General features: G+C 37.9%; 2 protein-coding genes across 3 annotated transcripts; one reads left to right on the forward strand and one right to left on the reverse strand.

The window, feature by feature from the left end:
- Window positions 1-10,210: 10,210 nt before the first annotated feature.
- LOC107783357 (ribosome biogenesis regulatory protein homolog) lies at window positions 10,211-14,209 on the forward strand. The gene is made up of 8 exons (XM_016604325.2): window positions 10,211-10,409; window positions 11,755-11,905; window positions 12,328-12,379; window positions 12,469-12,597; window positions 12,907-13,024; window positions 13,288-13,471; window positions 13,561-13,674; window positions 13,793-14,209. Exons 1-8 carry the CDS (start codon window positions 10,315-10,317, stop codon window positions 13,943-13,945), a joined length of 996 nt encoding a protein of 331 aa, XP_016459811.2. The 5' UTR covers window positions 10,211-10,314; the 3' UTR covers window positions 13,946-14,209.
- Window positions 14,210-14,815: 606 nt separating this feature from the next.
- Window positions 14,816-22,378, reverse strand: LOC107829188 (uncharacterized). 2 transcript variants are annotated; one of them, XR_012694430.1, is made up of 10 exons: window positions 22,245-22,378; window positions 19,741-19,853; window positions 19,521-19,649; window positions 18,568-18,683; window positions 17,794-17,875; window positions 16,964-17,023; window positions 16,769-16,876; window positions 16,463-16,508; window positions 15,547-15,808; window positions 14,816-15,193 (listed from the first exon to the last, which is right to left on the reverse strand). XR_012694430.1 is itself a non-coding variant. In XM_075220102.1 (9 exons), exons 2-9 carry the CDS (start codon window positions 19,840-19,842, stop codon window positions 15,600-15,602), a joined length of 852 nt encoding a protein of 283 aa, XP_075076203.1. In that variant the 5' UTR covers window positions 19,843-19,853; window positions 22,245-22,378; the 3' UTR covers window positions 15,406-15,599. The 2 variants fall into 2 exon arrangements, 1 of the variants encoding a protein (XP_075076203.1); XM_075220102.1 differs by lacking the exon at window positions 14,816-15,193 and having other exon boundaries at window positions 15,406-15,808.
- Window positions 22,379-23,040: the final 662 nt, after the last annotated feature.

Consider the following 23,040-nt stretch of genomic DNA (forward strand, 5'->3'; position numbering starts at 1 on the left):
GTGATGGGCCCGCCTCATCAGCTCTCAGTGGTGGTGAGACATCAGCGTCCTCAGCATCCTTAGTATCGTCATCAGCTTCATCATCTTCCTCAACTATCACTACCAACTCTCTTCCAATTGTGATTTTGCTATCCCGGAACGGGGCTTTCAGTGGCAATTTCCCATTAATTCTGGGATTTTCAGAGACTCTTGCAGCACAGCACAACCTGGTAACCAGAGAGGGGAAGTAAAATCCTTTGAGTACCTCTGGGGAGAGAATGAACATCTCATCATGGAGGAGTTTGGCAACATCAAAGTCCTGATGGGTCATAAAAAAATATATAGTTGTTGCTCTCGGCCCATTGACATCAGTGGTATTGCTAGAGGGTAGCAATCGGCTGTTGATAATTGTGAGCCAACACTTAGACTCCCAATTGAGAGACTGTGGGTTCAATGTGATCCGGTGCTTTGTCTATATATACTCCTTGTCAGACACACATAGTGCTTCTAGAATTGGTCTCCACCAGATAGTTGGGCGATGAGAAACAATGTAACAATCTCTATCCCCGGTGAATACTAGCAGCCGGTACACTCGGCGGATGGCCTCGAACGATGCATTTACCCGGGTGTTGCATACTGTGACAATCCCATTCTCATGTTCCGGGCAGTTAGCATAGAATTCCCTCACCATCTGTACATTTGCCTCATCCGGTTCCTCAAAGAAGATGTCCAGCTGGCACCTCCTCAACTCAGCAAAGATATTCGGGCATTCCACTTGCAAAGCTACCCGGTCAATATGCACCTCCGGTAATAATTTCTTTGACACATTGGCATTATACCTGTCCTCAGGCAGTTTGGAGACAAATCTAGTGTGGTCAAACTATTCCGCACTAGCTTGACCCCGAGCTCTCGAAGAACTGCCCGGTCCACTAGCAGAGGACCCTGTGTTGCGTCTCTTCCTATATGGATGCATTGTACCTGTCAAACACAGAATCTTCTATTAGTGAGGGTGTGAGTTGTATAAACCATGGGTGGTTACTCAGACTTCACCACTACCATGGTCACATTAGCCCTTAGAACTCCATTGGGGCAATTCTACAAGCACCTTGTGAGCAAGGCACTATCCTAACGCATTAGCCCTCAAGGATACATCAATTCATCCCCCAAATCAACAATTTGTACTTCACCAATCCACCCCATAACAACTAGTCTTACACACACAAGGACATACATATCTACAACATTGTGCACACACTTCTCTACAACATTAGGCATATAACCCATGAAAAAGCAAAAAGGAAAATCAAAAGAAAAAAATCTACGAAAACACTACATACTTAAAACATTAAGCTACCATAAAAACTAAAACAAAATACAAGAAAAGAGAGAGAAGCATGCCATACCTGGGATGAGTAGAGAGTGAGAGGAATTGAGGTTGAGTGAGAGTGGGAGATGGGAGTGAATGGGAGAAAAGTGAAGAAGAAGAAGAAGAAAAAGAAGAAAAAGAAGAGAGGAGGGGAACGTTGGGTTAGGGTTAGGGTTAGAAAGGAATTGGGAAAGTGAGGGGGGTGGGCAGGGGGGGTGTTAGAGAAATAAAGAGGAGGGGAAATTAGAAAACGAAGAGAAAAAAATAATAAAAATTGAAATTTTTACTTACCTGGCGACGAAAAGTAGCGAATTGTCGCGGTCGACCGCGGTCCTACCGCTGCCGCGGTGAGTTTAATAACTCGAGGCAGAATGTTCTCGTTTTACCGCGGTCGCAGTGGGTTGAGCAAATTCGAGATAGACTACTCGTCATTTATCGCGGTCGCGGTGCAAGGATATTTTTTTATTATTATTATTTTTAACGTTACATAAGAAAACAAAAAAAACAACAATATTCATGGATTGCCTCCCATGCAGCGCCTGATTTAACGTCGCGGCACGATGCAGATAAGTACATTTATGGTTCGCCCGACCTCTAAGGTTCCGTCAGGTGGATCTCTGTCACTTCTTTTGGTTCATTCATGCCTACATATAGCTTCAATCTCTGCCCATTGACTCTAAACGTGTGAGAGTCTTTCCCTAAGGCAATCTCCACAGCCCTTGAAGGGAATACTTCGACAACTCGAAATGGGCCAGGCCATCGTGACTTGAATTTACCCGAAAATAGCCTTAATCTTGAGTTATAGAGCAATACCTTCTCCCCGGGGTTGAAATGTCACTCAACAATATTCTGGTCATGCAACCTCTTCATTTTTTCCTTGTACAACCTTGTGCTCTCCAAATCCAGATATCAGAACTCATCAAGCTCATGTAATTCAGTGATTCTCGTTGTGCCCGCAGCCTCAATGTCTAGGTTCAGCTGTTTCAGTGCCCACCAAGCTTTATGTTCAAGTTCCACGGGCAAGTGGCAGGCCTTTCCGAACACCAACTTATATGGTGACATACCAATTGGTGTTTTAAAAGCAGTTCTATAGGCCCAGAGTGCATCATCTATCTTTTTTGTCCAATCTGTTCTTCTGGCGTTCACAGTCTTGGTCAATATACTTTTTATCTCTCTATTAGACACTTCCATATGTCCACTGGTCTGAGGGTGATAAGGTGTTGCTACCTTGTGTCGCACATCATACTTCGCTAGCAAGTTCTCGAAGGCTAGATTACAGAAGTGGGTGCCTCTGTCACTGATAATAGCTCTCGCAGTCCCAAAACGGGTGAATATGTTCTTCTTCAAAAAAAACCACCGCCACTCTTTCATCGTTAGTGGGCAATGCTGCATCTTCTACCCATTTGGACACGTAATCAATAGCAACAAGTATGTACTTATTGCCAAAAGAGCTGACGAAGGGTCCCATGAAGTCGATCCCCCAAACATCAAACACTTCAACCTCTTGAATTGGGTTCATGGGCATCTCATGGCGACGAGAAATGTTCCCAGTTCACTGACATTCATTAAAGCTCTTCACCCATTGATGTGCATCCTTGAATACTGTTGGCCAAAAGAAACCGACCTCTAGCACTTTCACGGTTGTCCTCACTCCTCCAAAATGCCCTCCATATGCTAATGTATGACATGCCCGCGAAATAGAAGATTGTTCTATCTCGGGGACACACCTCCAGATCATATTGTCAACACATATTCGAAACAGATAAGGTTCATCCCAATGCGGCAGTCATAATAAAACTTTTTCTTTTGCACAGATGAAAGGTTATAAGGAACTATACTGCTTGTCAGGTAGTTTGCAAAGTCTGCATACCATGGCACTTCCTCAAGACTTGTAGCGAGCAGTTGCTCGTCTGGAAAGGTTTCCAGAATATCCTCAACCTCAACTGAGTTTTTAGCTCCCTCAAGTCGCGATATATGGTCAGCGACTTGGTTTTTGGTGCCCTTACAGTCATGAATTTCGAGGTCAAACTCTTGCAGTAATAGCACCCAACGAATCAGGCGCGGTTTAGACTCCTTCTGCTCAATCAAGTACCTGAGAGTTGCATGATCAGTGTATACAATTACCTTAGGGCCAATCAAGTATGATCTGAACTTGTCGAAAGCAAACACCACAACCAACATCTCCTTCTTAGTCATAGTGTAATTCAGATGGGCTCTACTCAGCATTCTACTGGAATAGTAAATTGGATGCATTATCTTGTCTTTCCTCTGTCCCAGCACTACCCCCACTGCATAGTCACTGGCGTCACACATGAGTTCGAATGGTTGCTCCCAGTCGGGGGCAACAATGATGGGTGTTGTGACTAGCCTCTTTTTCAACTCCTCGAATGCTACCCTGCAATCATCAAAAAACAAGAAAGGGTGATCTTTTTCTAACAACTTATAAAGAGGGTTGGCAATTTTTGAGAAGTCTCTTATGAATCTCGGTAGAAACCGGCATGCCCGAGGAAGCTCATGATTGCCTTAACTGAAGTTGGAGGTGGCAGCTTTGCTATTACATCAACTTTAGCACGATCCACCTCTATTCCTTTACTTGATACCCGGTGTCCCAAGACTATGCCCTCTTGTACAATGAAATGGCACTTCTCCCAATTAAGAACCAGGTTAGTCTCAATACACCGTTTTAGCACACGAGTTAGGTTTATAAGGCACTCATCGAAAGAGTTTCCCACCACTAAGAAATCATCCATGAATACCTCCATTATGTCTTCTACCATGTCAGTGAATATGGCTATCATGCATCTTTGGAATGTGGCAGGTGCATTGCATAGGCCAAAGGGCATCCTGCAAAAAGCATAAATGTCATATGGGCAAGTGAAGGAGGTCTTCTCTCTTTCATCTGGTGCAATGGAGATTTGATTGTACCCTGAGTACCCATCCAGAAAACAGAGGTGAGACCTCCCTGCCAATCTGTCTAAGCATCTGATCAATGAAGGGAAGTGGGAAGTGGTCTTTCCGAGTGGCCAGATTTAACTTTCTGTAGTCCATGCAAATTCTCCAGCCCGTGACAGTTCTTGTAGAGATCAGATTATTGTTATCATTTTTGACCACCGTCATGCCACCTTTCTTAGGCACACATTGCACCGGGCTAACCTAGCTGCTGTCAGAGATTAGGAAAATGATTCTCGCATCCAACCACTTTATCACTTCTTTCTTCACCACTTCCTTCATGTTGGGGTTCAGCCTTTTTTGGTGTTCCTTGGAAAGTTTGTGTCCCTCTTCCAGCAGAATTTTATGCATACAATAGGCTGGGTTGATCCCCTTAATGTCTGTCATGGTCCACCCAATGACAGTCTTACACTTCTTGAATACCTGCAAAATTATTGTGCATGCACATCTAACAAACTAGATGAGATAGTAACAGGTAATGTGGAGTTAGGTCCGAGGAACTCATAACTGAGATGGGCGGGCAGTGGCTTCAATTCCAGCTTTGGTGGTTCTTGGAGTTTCTCTGTTTTCTAAGTGCAAGGGCTTAAATTCAAGAGTTCTATCCCAAAACCCTCTGCCATCTAAAGCCAACACCCATGCTGCCAATTCTTCCCCATTAACCTCATCTAAATTTAGCAGACATGCAGCAAGAGGGTCCTCAATAGTCAGCATCTCATCATCAGCTTCTACGATTACATCCATGGCATCAATAAAAGAACAATTGGTGAATTCACTTGGTCGCCTCATAGATTTCTGCACATTGAATGTCATCTCTTCATTGTCCAACCTCATCTTGAGCTCCACAGTCTCACAATCAATGAGAACTCTCCCAGTGGACAAGAACGGCCTTCCCAAAATTATGGGAATCTCTTCATCCACCTTGCAATCTAGAATCATAAAATCTGCAAGGAACATAAATTTCCCTACCTGAATCAACACATCATGCAAGATACCAGAAGATCTTTTCACGGTCCTATCAGCCAGCTGCAACAACATCGAAGTGGGTCTAGCTCTTCCAATCCCCAACCTCTTATAGATCGCCAAGGGAATAAGATTTATGCTAGCCCCCAAATCACAAAGTGTTTTGGCGAAAGCAAAGTTACCAATAGTGCAGGGAATTGTGACTCCCTAGGTCAGACAGCTTCTCAGCAATTGGTCTAGTCACCACCGCACTGCAGGTCTGAGTAAGAGTCACCATGTCCAAGTCTTGGAAATCGAATTTTTGGGATATCAAGTCCTTCATCATTTTTGCATAACCAGGCATCTCCTTCAAAGCATCAATCGATGGAATATTTACTTGGATTTGTTTCAGCATCTCCAAAAATTTCTTGTATTGTTCCTCTTTTTTGTACTTGGCCAGCCTCTGTGGGAATGGTGTGGGGTGTCTCTTTTTCCCAATGATTTGGGTATTTTCTTTGTCAACTACCGGTTCCTGGGCTGTCTCAACTTCTCTCTCAGCCTCAATCTGTGTGTTATATTCTTCGTGGGCAGGTTGTACTATCACCTCGGTCAGTTTCGTTGACTCATCTAGCTCAATGGGCAATGGTACAAGTGTCTCAGCTTGTTTGCTTTCTCGATCCCTCTCTTGCTTAAAATCTAAGTCTCTGCCATTACGTAGACTCACTGCCATCAGCTGCTTCGGGCCTTGATCTTTTGAATTTATTCGAGTGTCTGTAGGCAATGTCCTATGAGGACGATTATTCAAAGACATCGAAATCTGGCCCATCTGCACTTTAATACTCTTAATAGCTGAATCATGTGTATCTACTCTTTCACTGATTTTTGCGTTTGACCCAATAACCTGCTGTATCATTGCCTCGAGTCTAGCAAACCTATCTTCCTGCCGTCCACCATGCTGCTGCTGAGGAGGAGGATACCCCTGCTGCTGATTTTGATTATTATATACTTGTGACCTTTGATAAGGTGCCATATTGTTGTGAGGTCTCATACATCCTATGTTTCCATTGTTGAGCTATGGTTGGACTGGCCTGTACTACTGATTTTGTTGGCCCCAATTTTGACCACTCTGTCTCTGACCTCCATAATTAGACACATAATTCATGTCCTCAAGGTAGTGATGATGATCACTTTCTGAATTCCACTGGTTACCAATTGGCTGACTAATGCAAGATGTGCATAAGCCCCCATTAGTAGTATCTACAATATGTACCTGCTGCTTCTGCCCTGACTCTTCCACCTTTTTGGTGAGTATACTCATCTGTGTCATTAACGTGGCCATGTTTTTAGCAAGAGTGTTGGATGGATCTAAGGGTACTAAGTGAACTACTGGAGTGATAGGTGTATTCCTAGTTGTCCACCCCGAATTCTGTGCCATCTTGTCAAGCAGACTCTGGCCTTCTCTCCATGTTTTGCTAAAAAATGCTCCACCAGCTGAAGCATCAACATTACCCTTCACGCCATCTGAGAATCTCATGTAAAATCGCTGCCCCAACATCAGATCTGGAATACCGTGATGAGGACATATAACTGGCATCCCCTTGAATCGTTCTCATGAGGATCTTCGATTTGTGACCCCGAAAATAGTCCCTTGTTTTGCAACAAGTGCAGCATGTTGTTCGTGATTTGAAACAATTCGGCATGTATCTGCGGGACTAAAATCGTTGTGGCCAGGTTCTCTGTTGTGGGTTGTGCCCAATTATATAGAGCTGCCTCTGGCACAAGAGGTGCCACTGGCGCTACCGGTGCAGCTGGGTCTACTATATGATCCCCCATGTCTAGTTCGAATTGTTTAGTTGTTTGTTTTTCCGGTTGGCCCGATTCAAGGCCTTGAAAACTTTCTCGGGATCTGATAATGCTTCAAATACTTCACCAATTCTCGATGAGTTTCTAGACATGCACCTATACAACCAAGTCAACAAATGTTAAAATTTCAATGTATAGATTGGGTATAGAGAAAACTGACTACACTAACAATTTTTGTATTTCTTTCAATTGTAACTGATAACACCGTTAAGTCCCTGGCAAAGACGCTAAAATTTGATCATGCACAACTATGCCTTATAAAAAGGACGCGCGGACGTTGCAAATATAATCTGAGTATTTTGCCCAGAGTCTAACCCAAAGGAATTATCCTATCAATTACTCTCGTTAGACTTACAAAATTCTACGTAATCAACTTCCCAGACGTTTTGAATAACAATTGAGGATGTTTCTACTAACTAAGACTGACTGTAATTAAGCAAATAAAGACAGACTATGATTAAGTTGTAAACAATTAAGAGAAAGATCTAAGGTTATGATTTTCCCTATTGATGGAATCCCTTCCGGTTATGTTTCACATAAATTCGCCTATTCGTCTCTATCAATCATGAACACTCTTATTACCGTAAATCTATCCCAAGTAATCACGACGATTTACTAGACGCACTCTCCCGAGTTATGCTAGCTGGCTTTGTTTATTACAGCTCACTTTAGATTGCACCCAAGGCTTCGTTATCCCTAATCCCACTTTAAACCCTCAGTTATTGATCCCTCATATACTTTGGGAGTGATGTCATTCAATAATTACCTAAATATGCACTCTCTTCCGAGTTATGCACACTAAATATGCACAGCTAATTGAAGATCCTATCAATTAACTACAACAAGAACGCAGTTGAACAAATAGAGAGTAATTTGGGCAAACTATATTAACATAACAAGAGGTTTATCTTTCAATAGGTTCTATCAAAACCCTAGATTGAGGAATTAGCTACTCATAACAAAAGAAGATAAAACTACTAAATTATTCATAATGTGTAATTGCAATAATAAAGAGAAGATAGAAAAACTTTAATGTTTGGTTGCTCTTCTCACACTTGTTCTTCCTCCAAAGTAGTCTAAAAACAAGCTTAAAACTTTCTTGGACGAGCTTCTTGAGTTTATAAGGGTTTGGAATAAGTTTTCCCCAATATACACTTTAGTCCCAAAAGTTCTGGCAGCTACACAGTTCACTACGGCAGCGGCAGAACGCGGCGCGACCGCGGTGAAAGACAACCATTCTGCCTCGATCCCTTAGCCTATAGCGGTCCAGCCGCGGTCGACCGCGGTGGCTTCCAGCTCAGTCCTCTTTGCCTCTTTCTTGCTTATTTTTGCTCGGGTTCTTCACGATTGGCCTTTTATCCATCTTCTTGACTCCAAAACACTCCATGGTCTGTTCCTAACTCAGATTAGTCCCTGCGAAGCAAAAGAACACCAATTAGAGCATTTTGTTATCATTTAGCATTCAAAACAACAATAAAGCATGGTACATTTAGGATGCAAATATCATCTATATTGCCTAATATCAACTACCATAGTATAGTGATGTTATAAAGGACATATGTTATAACATAACATAAAATCGATTTCCAAAAAACTTGGCTTTTATAATGAATGACTATTATATAGAGATAATGTTATAAAAAAGTTTACTGTATATGGTAAAAAGTTTGGGTCGAGTTTAGTATTTTTAGTAAGTTAGTGGCACTTCTAGTCAGTTATTTTTTAAAGGGAAAGGATCAAATATATCCATCTACTAAGGTATATTGTTCACATTTACCCTCTATTATACTATAGGGACATATCTACCCTTACCATTAGCCAAACTTTATAAAAATATCCTCTACCTAACGGAAAGCCACCAAATTTAAAAAAACACTTGTTCTTTTTTAAAACTCATTAATAACCTGTCAACCACCTTTCATTTACTGCTCTTCTTCCTCACATATTAGGCATCTCCTTCATAGTTATTTGTTGAACTCAAGAAGTGAAAGACATAAAAAAAATAACAACCTTATATCTACTTATATATTAATTCCCGATTCTTTTAATATCCTTATTTTATATGTATTATATTCTACCTTTTCTAATTTTTTTTCTTCTAGCTTCTCTTTGTGTTTTTTTCCACCATGTCGAATTGTACTGAGTATTCGTCATGATTTTTTTCCACCATGACTTAAATGTTTATAGTATCTTATTAGGTTAACGGTTCTGAAGTCTTAATGCAGCTACCGAAGTATTTCTTCCTCCAACAATGAGCCTTTGTTGATGAGTATTCACGTACCATAATTTTCTTATTCTGCTTTAAGTATTTGGGCAACAATTAATTATCGCCAAGTGACGCCTTAAAAACCAAAGTTAGATTCCAAGCTATGAATGAGATACACATAATTCCTTGCAACAATGAACTTATAATGAACAATAATCAGAAAAAAAATAATTAGATGAGATTCAATTTAATATCAAGCTACGTTCATCAAGAATGAAAGAAAGTACACCAAGAAGTTGGAAAGCAACTTAACAGCCTAAGTACTCTATCTTCATGTATTAACCAAACACAAGTATTACTACAATATATATCAGTTGTTATCAACATACAAACCAACTGTCAAGTGCATTACATTAGACAAATGAAAGTCATATTATAACCACGCAAAAGGAAAAAACTGAAAGTGATAACATGACATCCTAATGCCACCTGAACAACTAATAACCAAAATATATGTTCTTACTAACCCTACTTCTACCATCATTTTCGGTCTCTCTCTAAATAAATAAAATGTGTTTAGACGTCGCACAGATTTTGGTTCCGAATTTTTTAATGATGGGTTTAACGGGTTATGGGTTAATGAATTTTTTTAAAATGGTCATTTTATTAATCTTGTAGCTTTCCGTTAGGTGAAGGGTATTTTTAAAAAGTTTGGCTAATGGTAAGAGTAGATAAGGTCCAATAATATAACGGGGATAAATATGAATAATATACTAAAGTATAGAGATATATTTGTCTGTTTTTCCTATTTTAAAACTGTAGGTCGCCTTTAGAACACCTAAAAAAAAGGGAAAAAAAGAGAGAAATAAAGGACATATCAAGTTTGACCTATTTGCATTCTCTACCCTCCGGTTTTCATAAAACTCAGCCCCACCCAACCCAACAGCCCCCTTAAACCCTCGCTTCTCTTTCAGGCACTTAGCAGAAAACACACACACACACACACACAAAAATGGAGGCGGCTGCTCAAGAATCATACGCGCTGGACTTAGGAAATCTCATGGCTTCATACCCACATCACAGCTTTGCTTCTCCGCCTATTTCCAGGTTTCACTTTCTTAAAAAGTTTCCTACTTTTAACATGTACTGTTATTTTCTGTGATTTTTTTTTCTGTTGAAAGCTTGAATCTTTGAAAGATTTTAGAGCATTTTATTCCACCCTTTTGACCATATTTGCTTAATTTATGTTGTTATTTTGATTTATGCGTTGATAAAGTTAAATTTTCGAAGTAAAGGGGTAGACCTAAAATCACGTAAACTCGCGCAGATTTAGCTAAGAATTTAACATGTACTGTATTCTCTGTGCTTTTTTATACTGGAATTTGGTATCTTTGATAGGATTTAGAGCTTTTTATGCCTCCCTTTTGGACAATTTTTTATTTGTGGAGTGATATAGTGAATTTGGAGTAAAGGGATAGGTCTAAAAAAGGGCAGCATGGTGCACTAAGCTCTCGCTAAGAGGTTTCGGAGAAGGGCCGGACCATAAAGGTCTATAGTACGTGGTCTTTCCCTCTATTTCTTAAAGGGATAGATGTAAAATCACATGAAATTGTCAATAGTACCCTTCTTTAACATGTACCGTATTCTCTGTGCTTGTTTATACCGAGCTTGAACCTTGGTTAGGTTTTAGAGCATTTTATTACACCATTTTGGATATCAGCAGAGTAGGTATATAGAGGTTTTTGATGGTCAACCCCAGCTGATTTTGGATTGAAGCATAGTTAATTGATTGATACGTCACCTTTGTTAGTTACTTTTTCTGGTTCAGCTTCCTTTCGAGTTTCCTTCCTGGGATGCGGTCCTTAATAATTCACTGTTGACATATCCTAATATCTCAGGGTCCCAGGGACTCAATTTGAAGGGAACAAGGGGCAAATATTTACCAATTTCCAAATGTTCGATATTAAAGGCGGTTCAAGCCAATTCTTCAGAATTAACCAAATCTTCTTTGTAAGTAAGCAGTATAATGGGAAGCCCCTCTTTCTTGCGTTCAAACACTCTTTGGCTTTTATGTACAAACTCTCCTTTTTCTTTCCTTTGCCTCTTTCCGCTCACCAAAACTTTCCTTTTTATCACTCAAACCCTCTTTTACCACTTTGCTCAAGTTGTTGATCTCTCTCTCTCTCTCTCTTGACCATCTCTCTTTTTTTTCTAGCTCTTGGCCTTCTTTCTTTTCTTTTCCCTCAAGCTCACTTTTTTTTTTGCTTCGTACATTCTGTCTCCTAATATGTAAGAAGTATTTCTGTTAAAGCTGTTTTGTAGTTTAACTCGAGGGGAAACGGAACTAGCTCATAGTTATTAGCTCAGATTTGATGTTTTCACTAAGTTTCAATGCTAGGAACACTCAACTGATTTCTTCTATTTGTCTTATATTCTTGTGCCAAACATGTAGGGAGGAACTTGTGAAGGAGTGTCTACAGGAGGGAACCAAGTTAGTTCAAGCTATTGCAGATGCCCTCTTCAACTTACCTTCAACAGAAAGTCCTGATGGTCCTCTAGTCAAGTTGCCTCAACCAAATACGAGATTACCTCGAGAGAAGCCTGTAAAACCTCATTTCTATTATTTATGCAAGAATTGTGTGTTTTTCTTAATCAGTTAAGAGTTGTGTGTTAGAGTATGTATTTGCAACAATGAACTCATTTTTCCGGGCATTCGCTATATTTTCAACAACTGAAAGTATTTTCTATTAGTTGGTACTTGCTGATAAAGAATAGTCCAACCTCGTAATGTCTTGGGGGCAGCATAAGTGGAACCTCATATGTGACTCGATCTCCAAATATGAATTGAATCTTATATGCAGCATAAGCTATGAAAATGCAATTTAACCATATCCTTATACATGCTAGATATTACAATAGCTAGAGTTGGTTTTGGATCTTTTCATTTTGTTTGATTCGTCTTCTATCCAGTTGCTTGAAAGTTAACTTGCGGTATCAATAGCTTATTATGAGTTGCTTATTTCAGCTTCCAAAGCCTAAACCTCCTACAAAATGGGAAGTGTTCGCGAAGAAGAAAGGTGCTGTGTGAATGTCGTGTGGATTTTAGAACTGTCAATTCTCGATTTAATTGACTTTCATCGTTTTTATGTTTGAAAATGTCTTGCAGGTATACAAAAACGTAAGAAAGACAAGGTTGTTTTTGATGAACAAACTGGTTCATGGAAGCGCCGACATGGCTACGATCGTGTAAATGATGACAAAGATGTGCCAATCATTGAAGCCAAGGAAACTGATGGTAAATAAGAGAATTTTCATTCTTGCCTTCTGCAATATCTCAATTTGCTTTTAGGTCTCAAGCGCGGCAAGAATTCTGAATCATAGAATTTAAAGGGTCATATCATCCTAAAATAAATGTTTGTCTTTAAGTCAAAGTTCATTATCTCAGTTATCAATGGATGGTGATTTTGATTGTACTCTCTTACGTCAATCATCCGTACCATGATCACTATAGAGGAAAGCAACTTAATTTAGTGAATGAAGGGACCGTATCTGCATTAGCATTTTGACATTGCTCTGAAAATGTTCTCTCCCTGTTTTTTTTCAGAGCCTGGTCAAGATCCTTTTGCTAAGAGACAAGAAGAAAAGAAGAAGAGAGTAGAAAAGCAACAGAAAAATCGATTAAGTAACTTGAAGGAAGCTGCAAAAGCTGGTGCCTTGCCAAGGTCTTGTCCATCTAAACTTCTCATTGTTTTTCTGCCAAAACCTTAATTCTTTATTAATTCCTGCCATCTATGAAGATTAATTAGGTTTGTTGCTCCATGTCTCAAATCCTTTGTTTTGATGACTAGCTATTGAGTATCTTATTGCTTAGCAGATTTCATTCAAGAAAATTGTCAACCTCTGTTTCAATTGTCTTGAACCTTGCATCTTCCTTATTCTCTTAAAGTCATGTTGTTGATAAACGAAGATGTGTTTCTATTTGCAGTCATGTTCAGCTTGCTGCCACAGCACTGCCTATAACAGGAACACAAGCTGCACCAAGGAAAATTAGCAAGGATGAACTCGGCAATGTCGCTGGAATGGCAGCAAATGCAACAGCTAGTGGCGGAAAATTTGACAAGAAGTTGCCTGGGGAAAAACCCCTAAAACATGATAAGAAGTACCGTAAGGTTTGTATTATGGAAAGTGCATGCATAAATTTGCTTAGGACTAACCTGATTGTATTGTCTAAGTCAACTCTACTCTTGTGTATAACCAGTTCCTACCAGTTGCAGAAGGATCAGGAATGGGCTCCTTAGAGAAACAGCAAACCGAAAAGGTTCTAAACAAATTGATGGCCAAGAATTCCCACGAGATACTCAATGTGCAAAAGGTATGGTTTATGCTACCTTTTCCCGATGTCTCTACATATGTACATCTCCTTCATTTCATCGTTCGAAGAAAATTCCTAGGTGCTAATTTGTGTTGATTTATTTTCACCTATACCACAGGCTGTAAACATGTACAATGTGAAAAAGGACAAGAACCGAAGGAACCAAGGAGGGAAATCGTCATCAACTCCAAGCAAGTTGAAAGTGAAGAAGTCACCTTACAAGAAAACATCATCAAAAGGGCCTACTTCAATTAAAGGAAAATCCAAGTGACTTTGAAACCTCCTCATTGCAGTGTCAGTTTGAAGTTTTGATAGGTAGTAACAAGTAGACAAGTAGTGTAAGCTTAATCAGTTCAATTGCTTATTCTTCTTTTTCGCCAGCAAGAAAGTGTATAAGCTTCCTGCCACACCCAAATTATTTTTCCTTTTTTTTTTGGGATTCAACAACAAATTCCTAAATTTTGTCTCATATCGCATATAGTAAGTGATGTGGAAAAGTGCAGTAGAGGGAGTATTTCTTTCTGGTTTGACATCATATGATGCGATATGCAGGAACTTGTCTATTGTGGCAGTTGCCATTTGGAGGAGCAAAAATCTGATTATTTTGTGTTGATAGAGGGAAAAAAATATCAATTGTCTAATTTCTGTTCCAATGATACTGTGAAGAGATTCTTGAAAAAGGAGACAATACACTTTAATGAGAAAAATTACCTGCAACAACAACAACAACGACCCAGTATAATCCCATAAGTGGGGTCTGAGAAGGGTAATGTGTACGCAGATCTTACCCCTACCCCGAGGGGTAGAAAGGTTGTTTCCAGGAGACCCTCGGCTCAAGAAAGCAACAAGAGACGATATATTAGTACTATCAATAAACTTATAATAAAATAACAGCAATATAAGAGATACGGAATACGAAATAGATGGATGGTATAGTGCAATGCCAGAAAAATTTAATGAAAGGATAACTACCAAGCTATCTAAAGTATATGACAATACAAATTAAATTTGAGTTTGTATGCTAAATGCATAGAGAAGTTATTAAATTTATATTGGTTCATTACTTTGTCTTACCACAAACTTCCCCCTTTATCCGAGCATAGGAGAAGCTCAAATAGACAGTTGCTTCAAGACAACAGAATTTAAAGTTTCAACAAAAGTAGAAGCCTATAAATTATCAGTATGTAACCAACAACCAACTTTGAATTATATTACAAGATAAACAGAAGTAGAAACCTGAACAAATTTTACAGACACAATCTATCTTAATCACTTTCCAGCACACCATATACATTGACCTAAAGAGCCAAAAATGTCGAGCAACAAAACTTTGCTAGCAGATAAGAGTGTACTCCTAACAATTCTAACAAAAAACATCAGGGCAATTAAGCTCAGTAGAGATCTTCATTTATTGAATCGAAACGCTTGCTCTCAACTCTGCTCATCATTTCTAAGGTCCTCTCGGCTGCTGCACCATCAGCTCATCCATTTTGTCACTCTTCCCCCACACAATCTCAATCTAAAAAGAAGAATAACTTAATAAGAAATGCCTTACTTCAGATATACAGTTTCAAACTTATTCCAGGTATATATAATTCCCAGTTTAATTATTAAAAATAACTGTCTATATGCAAAGCATGGCCATGAATCCTTTGAATATGTCAACCTACTGCAACCATCCTTATCTAGACACGAGATTGACTATGTTTTGCGAATCTAACAAAGGAGGACTTTAAAATGTGTACCACATATAATATATGAACACACACATATATGTTATCGTATATAACAATCCTCAAGAAAAGGAATGGTGTTCAAAAACAAGATTTACACAAATTAACAATGTTCAACAGTTTAGTGCCTAGTACGTACCCTTGTAGGTACATTAATGAATCAACTCTTTTATAGTCTCTGATATTCGTGAACTAGGACGACAGCAGACGTTTCTCTTCCTCCTCAAGTCTTTTTAACCATCTAAATCCAAGGTCAGATCCTGCTTTTGCAGCAATTTCAAATTGTTCTCTGGCCAGCTCAATCGGATTAAGCTCAGGATCAACTCCATTCCTCCTCGATATTCTGCTTGAGGACCCCCGCTTCACTAAAAATTTTGTTATTGATTCCGGAAGTTCCACACCTGAAATAATGCCACATGAAACAGAGAATCTTAATTTGCTGAGGGCAAAAAGTCCAATATACACCCAACTGCCAGTATATCATCTTGTATCTCTAAACTCAAAAGATTAATCAGAATTTTCTGTGCAATATGATAAGTTCATGATACCTTTTCCTCCACTGGCTCGACAAATGTTTTGTGGTGATCACTGATCAGCAGCTCCCACCTTTTTATTTTTATTTTCAGTTATTCTTTCTTCCATTCTGAGCAAGTCATATTCCCTATTAGCATACTACTCTAATTATGATATCATGGTCTTTTTCTTTAAACTTTTAAATTTTTGCTTTGTAAAATGGTATGTCAAACTGAACCTTTAAAAAGAGCTCATAACATATTCCAATCACGTGTATTGCATCACTTGAATTAGCAGGAACTACAACCCATTAAGTAAACAATAAAAAGAGACAAAAATAAGATGAAGCGACACACAGCTAAGTTGATAACAAGAGGGGACAGTCTCACTGTTAGATGTTATAAAATCCTTGTAAGAAGAGCACGTATGTATCTTTTGTTGTCTTTGAATTGTATATATAGCTTCCGGTATTGCATTTGTACTGATGATATATACAAATTGTTACCTTTCTCGAAAAAAGATAACAAGTGGGGACAGTGTACCTTGCAGTAGAAGGGATCCATAAGCTATAGCTGCTCCAGCATGACCCTAGATTCAAGCAAAGAAAATTAGGTGGGGATAATTGTAGAGGCTCTTCACTTACTCGCTAGTAAAGCAATTTTCTACAAGATAGAGCTAAATTACGCCAACCACAGTTTGTCAACACGAATATGCTTCCCAAATGTACTTTCTCTTTTAAGTTTAATACAAACATCGTCGTTCAGAACAGCATATAATTTGTCATTACATAGTTAGACTATATGTACTGATTAGTTGTAGCATTCAACAAGCAGTAAAATGCTCGGTACCTTCTCAGATGCTCTATGGAAACACCACAATGCAGAGCCAACATCCCTTTTCACGCAATCCCCAGTAAGATACACAGCACCTAAGAGGTAAAGTGCACCTGGATGCAACTGAAAAAAAAAAAAGAGAATTTTTCGTGAGAAATTTAGGGCACTTAATAGGAAGAATAACTTCAGCTTTGCTAATAAAACACACACCTGGTCAACAGCCTTCTCCAAGTAGTAAAATGCTTGCTGATCTGATTGCACATACTCGTTCTGTGAAGATCATACATAAAGACAGTCAAAACTTTTACAGAATGTTTCTAAGACAGAACAAGAGAACAATTCAAGGGGAAAGTCAATAAGGTAGTTGATTATGCACTACAACAACAACCCAGTAAAATCCCACTACTGGGGTCTGGGGAGGGTAGTGTATACGCAGACCTTACCCCTACCCCGAAGGAGTAAGTAGATTAGTAGTCGATTATGCACTACTAAACCAATAATCTTCTGATGGACATTATGGAGCAAAAACATATATTCTTAAAACACCGAACTTATTAACCTATCAACAGAAGGAAAGAAAGACCGAGCTGACAGAATGTTTAACACAGACTTGTCTGACAACCAAACACTAATAGCGCAAAGGGGAGTCGCACAATAATTTCCCACTACTGCAATAGAGTATGTGAAAAGGCTTCAGATATATGATTATATTGCCCAACCAAAGTGGATAAGATAAACATTGTAAAAGCACATCGAGAAGGTGTCAACATTACGCCCATTTTATCAAAAATGTTCCTTTGTAGTTCACACTAGAGTAGTTCACAAGTCATACCACGGAAAGGGAGATCCAACAAGCTAACCTTGTTCAGATATCAAAGTCATGTTAGCCAAATTTTGAGGTTTAAATTAAAACTAGCTGCATAGACGTTCAGATTATTCGTCTCTAAACCAATAGAGAATCTTTAACACCATTCGAGCTCATAGGTGGTGTAGCCATTCTTCTTGACAAAATTAATATGTTCCAAAAAAGAAAACCACACCTCAACTCTTAGACGGCAACCTAATTCAAATTGAGCATCTGGATCACCCATCTCTGCAGCTTCCACTAATAAAGCAGCCCCTCTGTCATTAAAAATAGGAAGAAATATTAGCTGTTAGTTTTGACAGTAATTCATGAAAAGTGCTGAAAGTATTGCTCAAGTCAATTTAATTAGTCCATGAAAAAGTACTGAAGATATTGCTCAATCAAATAATTAACAACTCCCTCATCTCATAACGAAATTAAGAAGTTATATAGACATAAATATCATGTACGCAGCGATTAAATAAGCTGAAAAATCAATTACTCCCTCTGTCCCATAAAACGGGATGGTGTTTGATTGGCACAAAGTTTAAGAAAGAAAGACTTTTAAAACTTGTGGTCCAAAACAAGCCATAGACATATGCGTGATTATAAGTTATCTCATTAAAGGTAAAACGAGAAGTTAAAAAGTTTAATATGTTTCTAAATATAGAAAAGTGCCAATATTTTGGGACAGACTAAAAAGGAAAGGATGGCACATAAAAGGGGAATGAGAGAGTAATTAATAACTAGAAAATGGTCAAATCAGTTAGGAAATTGTTAAAAACCTCAATAATACACATGATGGCTTAAGTTCAATAATATATATTTGGAAAAGCTAGAAACCTTTTAAGTGGAGCATGAAGATCTATTTGGTCCTGCTTAAAAGCATGCAACAATATAGCACATGAACGATGATAAGTGTCTGCACTTTGCAGATGTCCAATCTTCACACCAAAGAGACAAAACTTACACAGCTTTGCATGCCCCGGGGACATGGTACTTGAGATGCAGTTTTGAAAGCCAATATCTTGCATGGGTATTTGAGTTGTCTGCTTCCAGAGCCAACTCAAAATTCTCCTTTGCTGTCTAACACATAACCACCCAATGAGAAAATATTTGATAAGTCAAAAATCCAAGAAAAAGAATATTAATGGATAAACTCTACCAAGAAATACATGCTTAAGTAGTACAACAAATATCTAACATACAAAAAACGAAATAGATTTAACAAATGGAAGGTACTTCTTAGTAAATGTTGATTTGATATAAGAGAGACGTAACCACGTGAGAAGTAAAGAAGCAAACAAAATATACAATGATGATATTTTCATAAGGAAAGTCGATTATAAACAGGACCGTTATTGTAATTTAGCTACCAGGCCAAAAGTGCATGCGTCTTCCATTTCTTTGGAATAACCTCAATTCCTTCTTTAGAAAAAAAGACTAATTACCATGCTGTGCCTTCATCTCCAAACTCAAAAAACAGCAAGAATCACAAGTCGGGTGCTTTACAAAAGAGAGATCAGAGGGTTAAGTTGACCGTAGCCATGTTGGGAGCTAAATTTACCCCAGAAAGATCAGTAAATCTACTTAACTGAATTAGCTCTTTTACAATCATTACTAGCAACCAACTTCCATTACTTATTCAAGAAACCGAAGAAAACATAATGACCATTGAGCCACTTCGTTCATGTTGCAATCTTCTAAATAGACTTACAGCAAGGATAACACACTATTCTAAGGACATAATATGAAAACTTAACAACAATGTCTCTGGGTGTAAAACAGCACAACCTAAGATAAATGGAGATAGTAGTAAGCACTAAAGAAGTAAAATCACAGACACAAACACATTAATTTCCTTCAAAAGAACCATAAACAAAAGAAGAGCAATTGTATCAAGCTATTTGCTACTAAACGTACCCTAAGTGAAGGAATGAGACGCTTGTCATTAAGCTCACAATAATCAATTACTCTATCAACTTCCTGCAGAGCATTCCACCCCCTAGCAATGTACTCCATCGCCTTCTTATTTCTGCTGTGCATTCCTCTCTATCGGAGAAGCAAAAGTTAGCACTAAGTGAAACTAGAATACCAATCACTACTGTCCCAGAATTGGATTGACAGGATTTGAAAATTTTACCTCTGGATGGAACTGAAAAGGATGACGACAAAGCTGTTTAGTGACAGCTGGATGATAACTAAGCTGTTTATAGACAGCCTTTAGAAGAAATGATCTAAACATTATCTTACTGCCTGCATTAAGAACCATAAGGATCTTCTCAGTGTCAACTCATCGAAGAAAGCACTAAAACAAAAAATAAGAATCACCATCTAGTGAAACATCGAAAAGATATAATATTAGTCTAACATGAGTACAACAGATAAAAGTTTGTCTATAAAATGTAAATGCACTTCAACAGTAAATATGAGGGAGAATTTATAGGTTTAATAAACTGTATCTCCATCAAGTGAGGCATGCCAACATAGTTCTCTAACATGAATATTATAGAAAAAAATATATAATGAAAAAAAAAATGGACATACATTAAAGGTCAGGAGATCTTTTTTTCATTATTTGGGGGAATGAGTAGCTATGAGGGGGAAAATGCTAGGCTTCATTGATATTCAAACACGCGAAAAGAAGACAAATTACAATGTAATTTCACAAAGCATTTCATATCCTAACACATACAAATGATGCGTCAAATGCTCCTTGGTTATTCATCTTTAGCAATGGGCAGCAGTGAAGCCATAAATTCTAACAAGGGGATTCAAAAAACACTACACTAAAGATTTTATTTATGTGAAAGGTATTCAATAAGTTCTAGGCAAAATACATAAGTAGCCACCCAACCTATACCCCAAATCCCTGTTACACACTTTTTGAGGACGGATATCATATTACACACGTAACCTTTCAAAATTATGTCTAGTACACACTACTTTTTTCTTGACCAATTTTTCAGAATGTGTAATATCACGCACCAATAACATTGTGACACGTGTTAATAATTTTAAAAAAAAAATAAAATACTTAAATTTCTCTTGACCAGTTTCTCTTTCCTGTTGTCTTTCTCTTTCACAAGAAAACCAGAGGCACCACCATACTTCCATTCTTCTCTTTCTTTGAAGACCCACTTTCTTCATCATTTTTATTTTTCTTTACCACTATTTCTCCCTACTCTAAAACTTTATCACCATTTTTTGGTTTCTAGGTTTTGTTTGCTATGGAAACACCATTTTTACCGAAGGGTATTGCCACTGTAATAGTGGCCGGAAAATGGAGGTCGCCATCGTTTGCATTTTTTAACCAAACGAGACCAGACCTGAACGAAGAACCACCAACTTGTCGGAAAGATCTGAGAGCTCTACCCAGCCGGAGAAGATTGACCTTGTCGGTCATGATCTAACAGTGAATGTAACGACCTGGAGGTTTCTATGTTGCTTGAGGTCGTCACCGACGTTATAAGTTAAGGACGAGATCTACTTAAAGGAGATGAAAGGGGGATGAGATGGCCGATGGGAGGCGTGGGAGAGAAAAGGGAGCTGTGGTTTCGCCGGATTCCCAGGACGGTAAGGGCTCCAAATGGGGAAGAAGGGCCTCAACATTTTTTTCTTATCTTTTAACTAATAATTTAAGAAAATTAAGGAGAAAAATGTTCTTATATAAGTATTTGGACAGATAATCAATAGGTTTCACGCGCTCCGGTTTTTTTGTTAAACACACGCGTGCCATCTGGCATAAGTAGTGTGTACTAGACATAATTTTGAAAGGTTACGTGTGTAATATGATATTCGTCCTCAAAAAGTGTGTAACAGGGATTTGGATTATAGGTTGGGTGGCTACTTATGTATTTTGCCTAAGTTCTATATAAACATAAAACATTGTTTTACCCATATACTTCATACATTTTTTCGGCGAAGGGGATTATATTAAACTACCAGTCAGCTCTTCATGTTTTAACAAATGAATAACCACAAGAAAACCAAAATTCCATATATTAACCCACACTTGTGACTCGTCAAAAGCTTACAACATAGTAAAATTCTTAAGCCATTTCTTTTGGAGTTCCCAAAAACTGAGCTTGCGTGAATTTCTATAGAAAGCGTTCTGTTTTTGTCGAAAGAAATTCGGTTTTTTTTTTTACAAGAAAATTTCCAAACTCAGTTTTACAAATCTTTCAAAACTAAAAAACTAGTTATATAGAACTTCAAAACAAACCCCTTAAATCTGATTTATGAATACACCCCATGTAAATTATTTTCTCAGAAAAAAGAACATTAAATTCACGTCCAGAAACAAATGGGTAACACCATAAACACCTCTATTCAACAAAGGGGGAAAGAGAGACCTTCAATTTATAGAGAAACCAATAAATAAGGTAGCGCTAACAAAAAAAAGAAAATACCTTCCACATTTTATCGAGGAATAAAATATAATTTTAGGTGAAATTAACAGAGATATAGAAAATTGATATTTCCAGGAAGCATCAATCATAAGAATAAGCCCAAAAATTGGAAGCAAAGCAGCTTATAAGGGTAACCAATGAAGAGGAGCAACAGAAATGGTAAAGCAATATAGTAATTTTAGTTCCCCATATCTACTAATTTTTGAATTACGAGGAAAAAATTAAATTCCTGTACCTTCTGAGCAACTGAAGCTCGGCCAATGGTGGTCGCTCCGAACTACAAAGAACACTGATCGCAGCTTTTCAAAAGGGACTGGAGAAAATGTAGGGCAAAGGAGCGCCAATTGCCAATTCAGGCAAGGAATCGGCGTTTGTCTATTGCTATATTTGACAAATTGGGCAATTATTTTTTAAAATTTTGATGATTGTTACATATGTTTCTTTTAATAAATAGTATTATATCGTATTCTATAGTAATATTTTGAAAAATTGTGTCATTCTATAATATCATATACAGTCAAACCTCAAGTCTCGTTTGTTCCGAATATTTTTAAATATTATAACAAATTACTATTATAAAAAATATATGGTATAATATAATATGAGATTTGATTCCGAAAAATTTTGACTTTTATAAAAAGTATTGTTACATAAAGATGACGTTATAAAGAAGTCTAACTCTACCATCAATTTGTTTAATAAGCTTATAATATTATTAAACAAATAAAGTATGGAGAGAGTAATTATTAAAAAAATAGGGTGAAAAGTAAAATAGAATTATAGTAAGAAAAAATAAAATAAGGAGCCGATTCTACCAAATTGGTAATAACATTTGAGTGCAAAACAAAAGAATTAGTTCAATTCGAATAGGAGAGTGAAGACCAATACTCATTGCTTCGACATGACTAACGTTACTTTTTGGCATATCATATTTATTTTTTGGTATTTTGGGGTCATGCAACACGAATTTATAACTATATTTACTTTTTTGTGTGTATTAGTACATATTGGTTTTGAAAATCTTTTTTGAC

This window comes from Nicotiana tabacum, chromosome 8, assembly GCF_000715075.1.
Source record: "Nicotiana tabacum cultivar K326 chromosome 8, ASM71507v2, whole genome shotgun sequence".
Lineage (NCBI taxonomy): Eukaryota > Viridiplantae > Streptophyta > Magnoliopsida > Solanales > Solanaceae > Nicotiana > Nicotiana tabacum.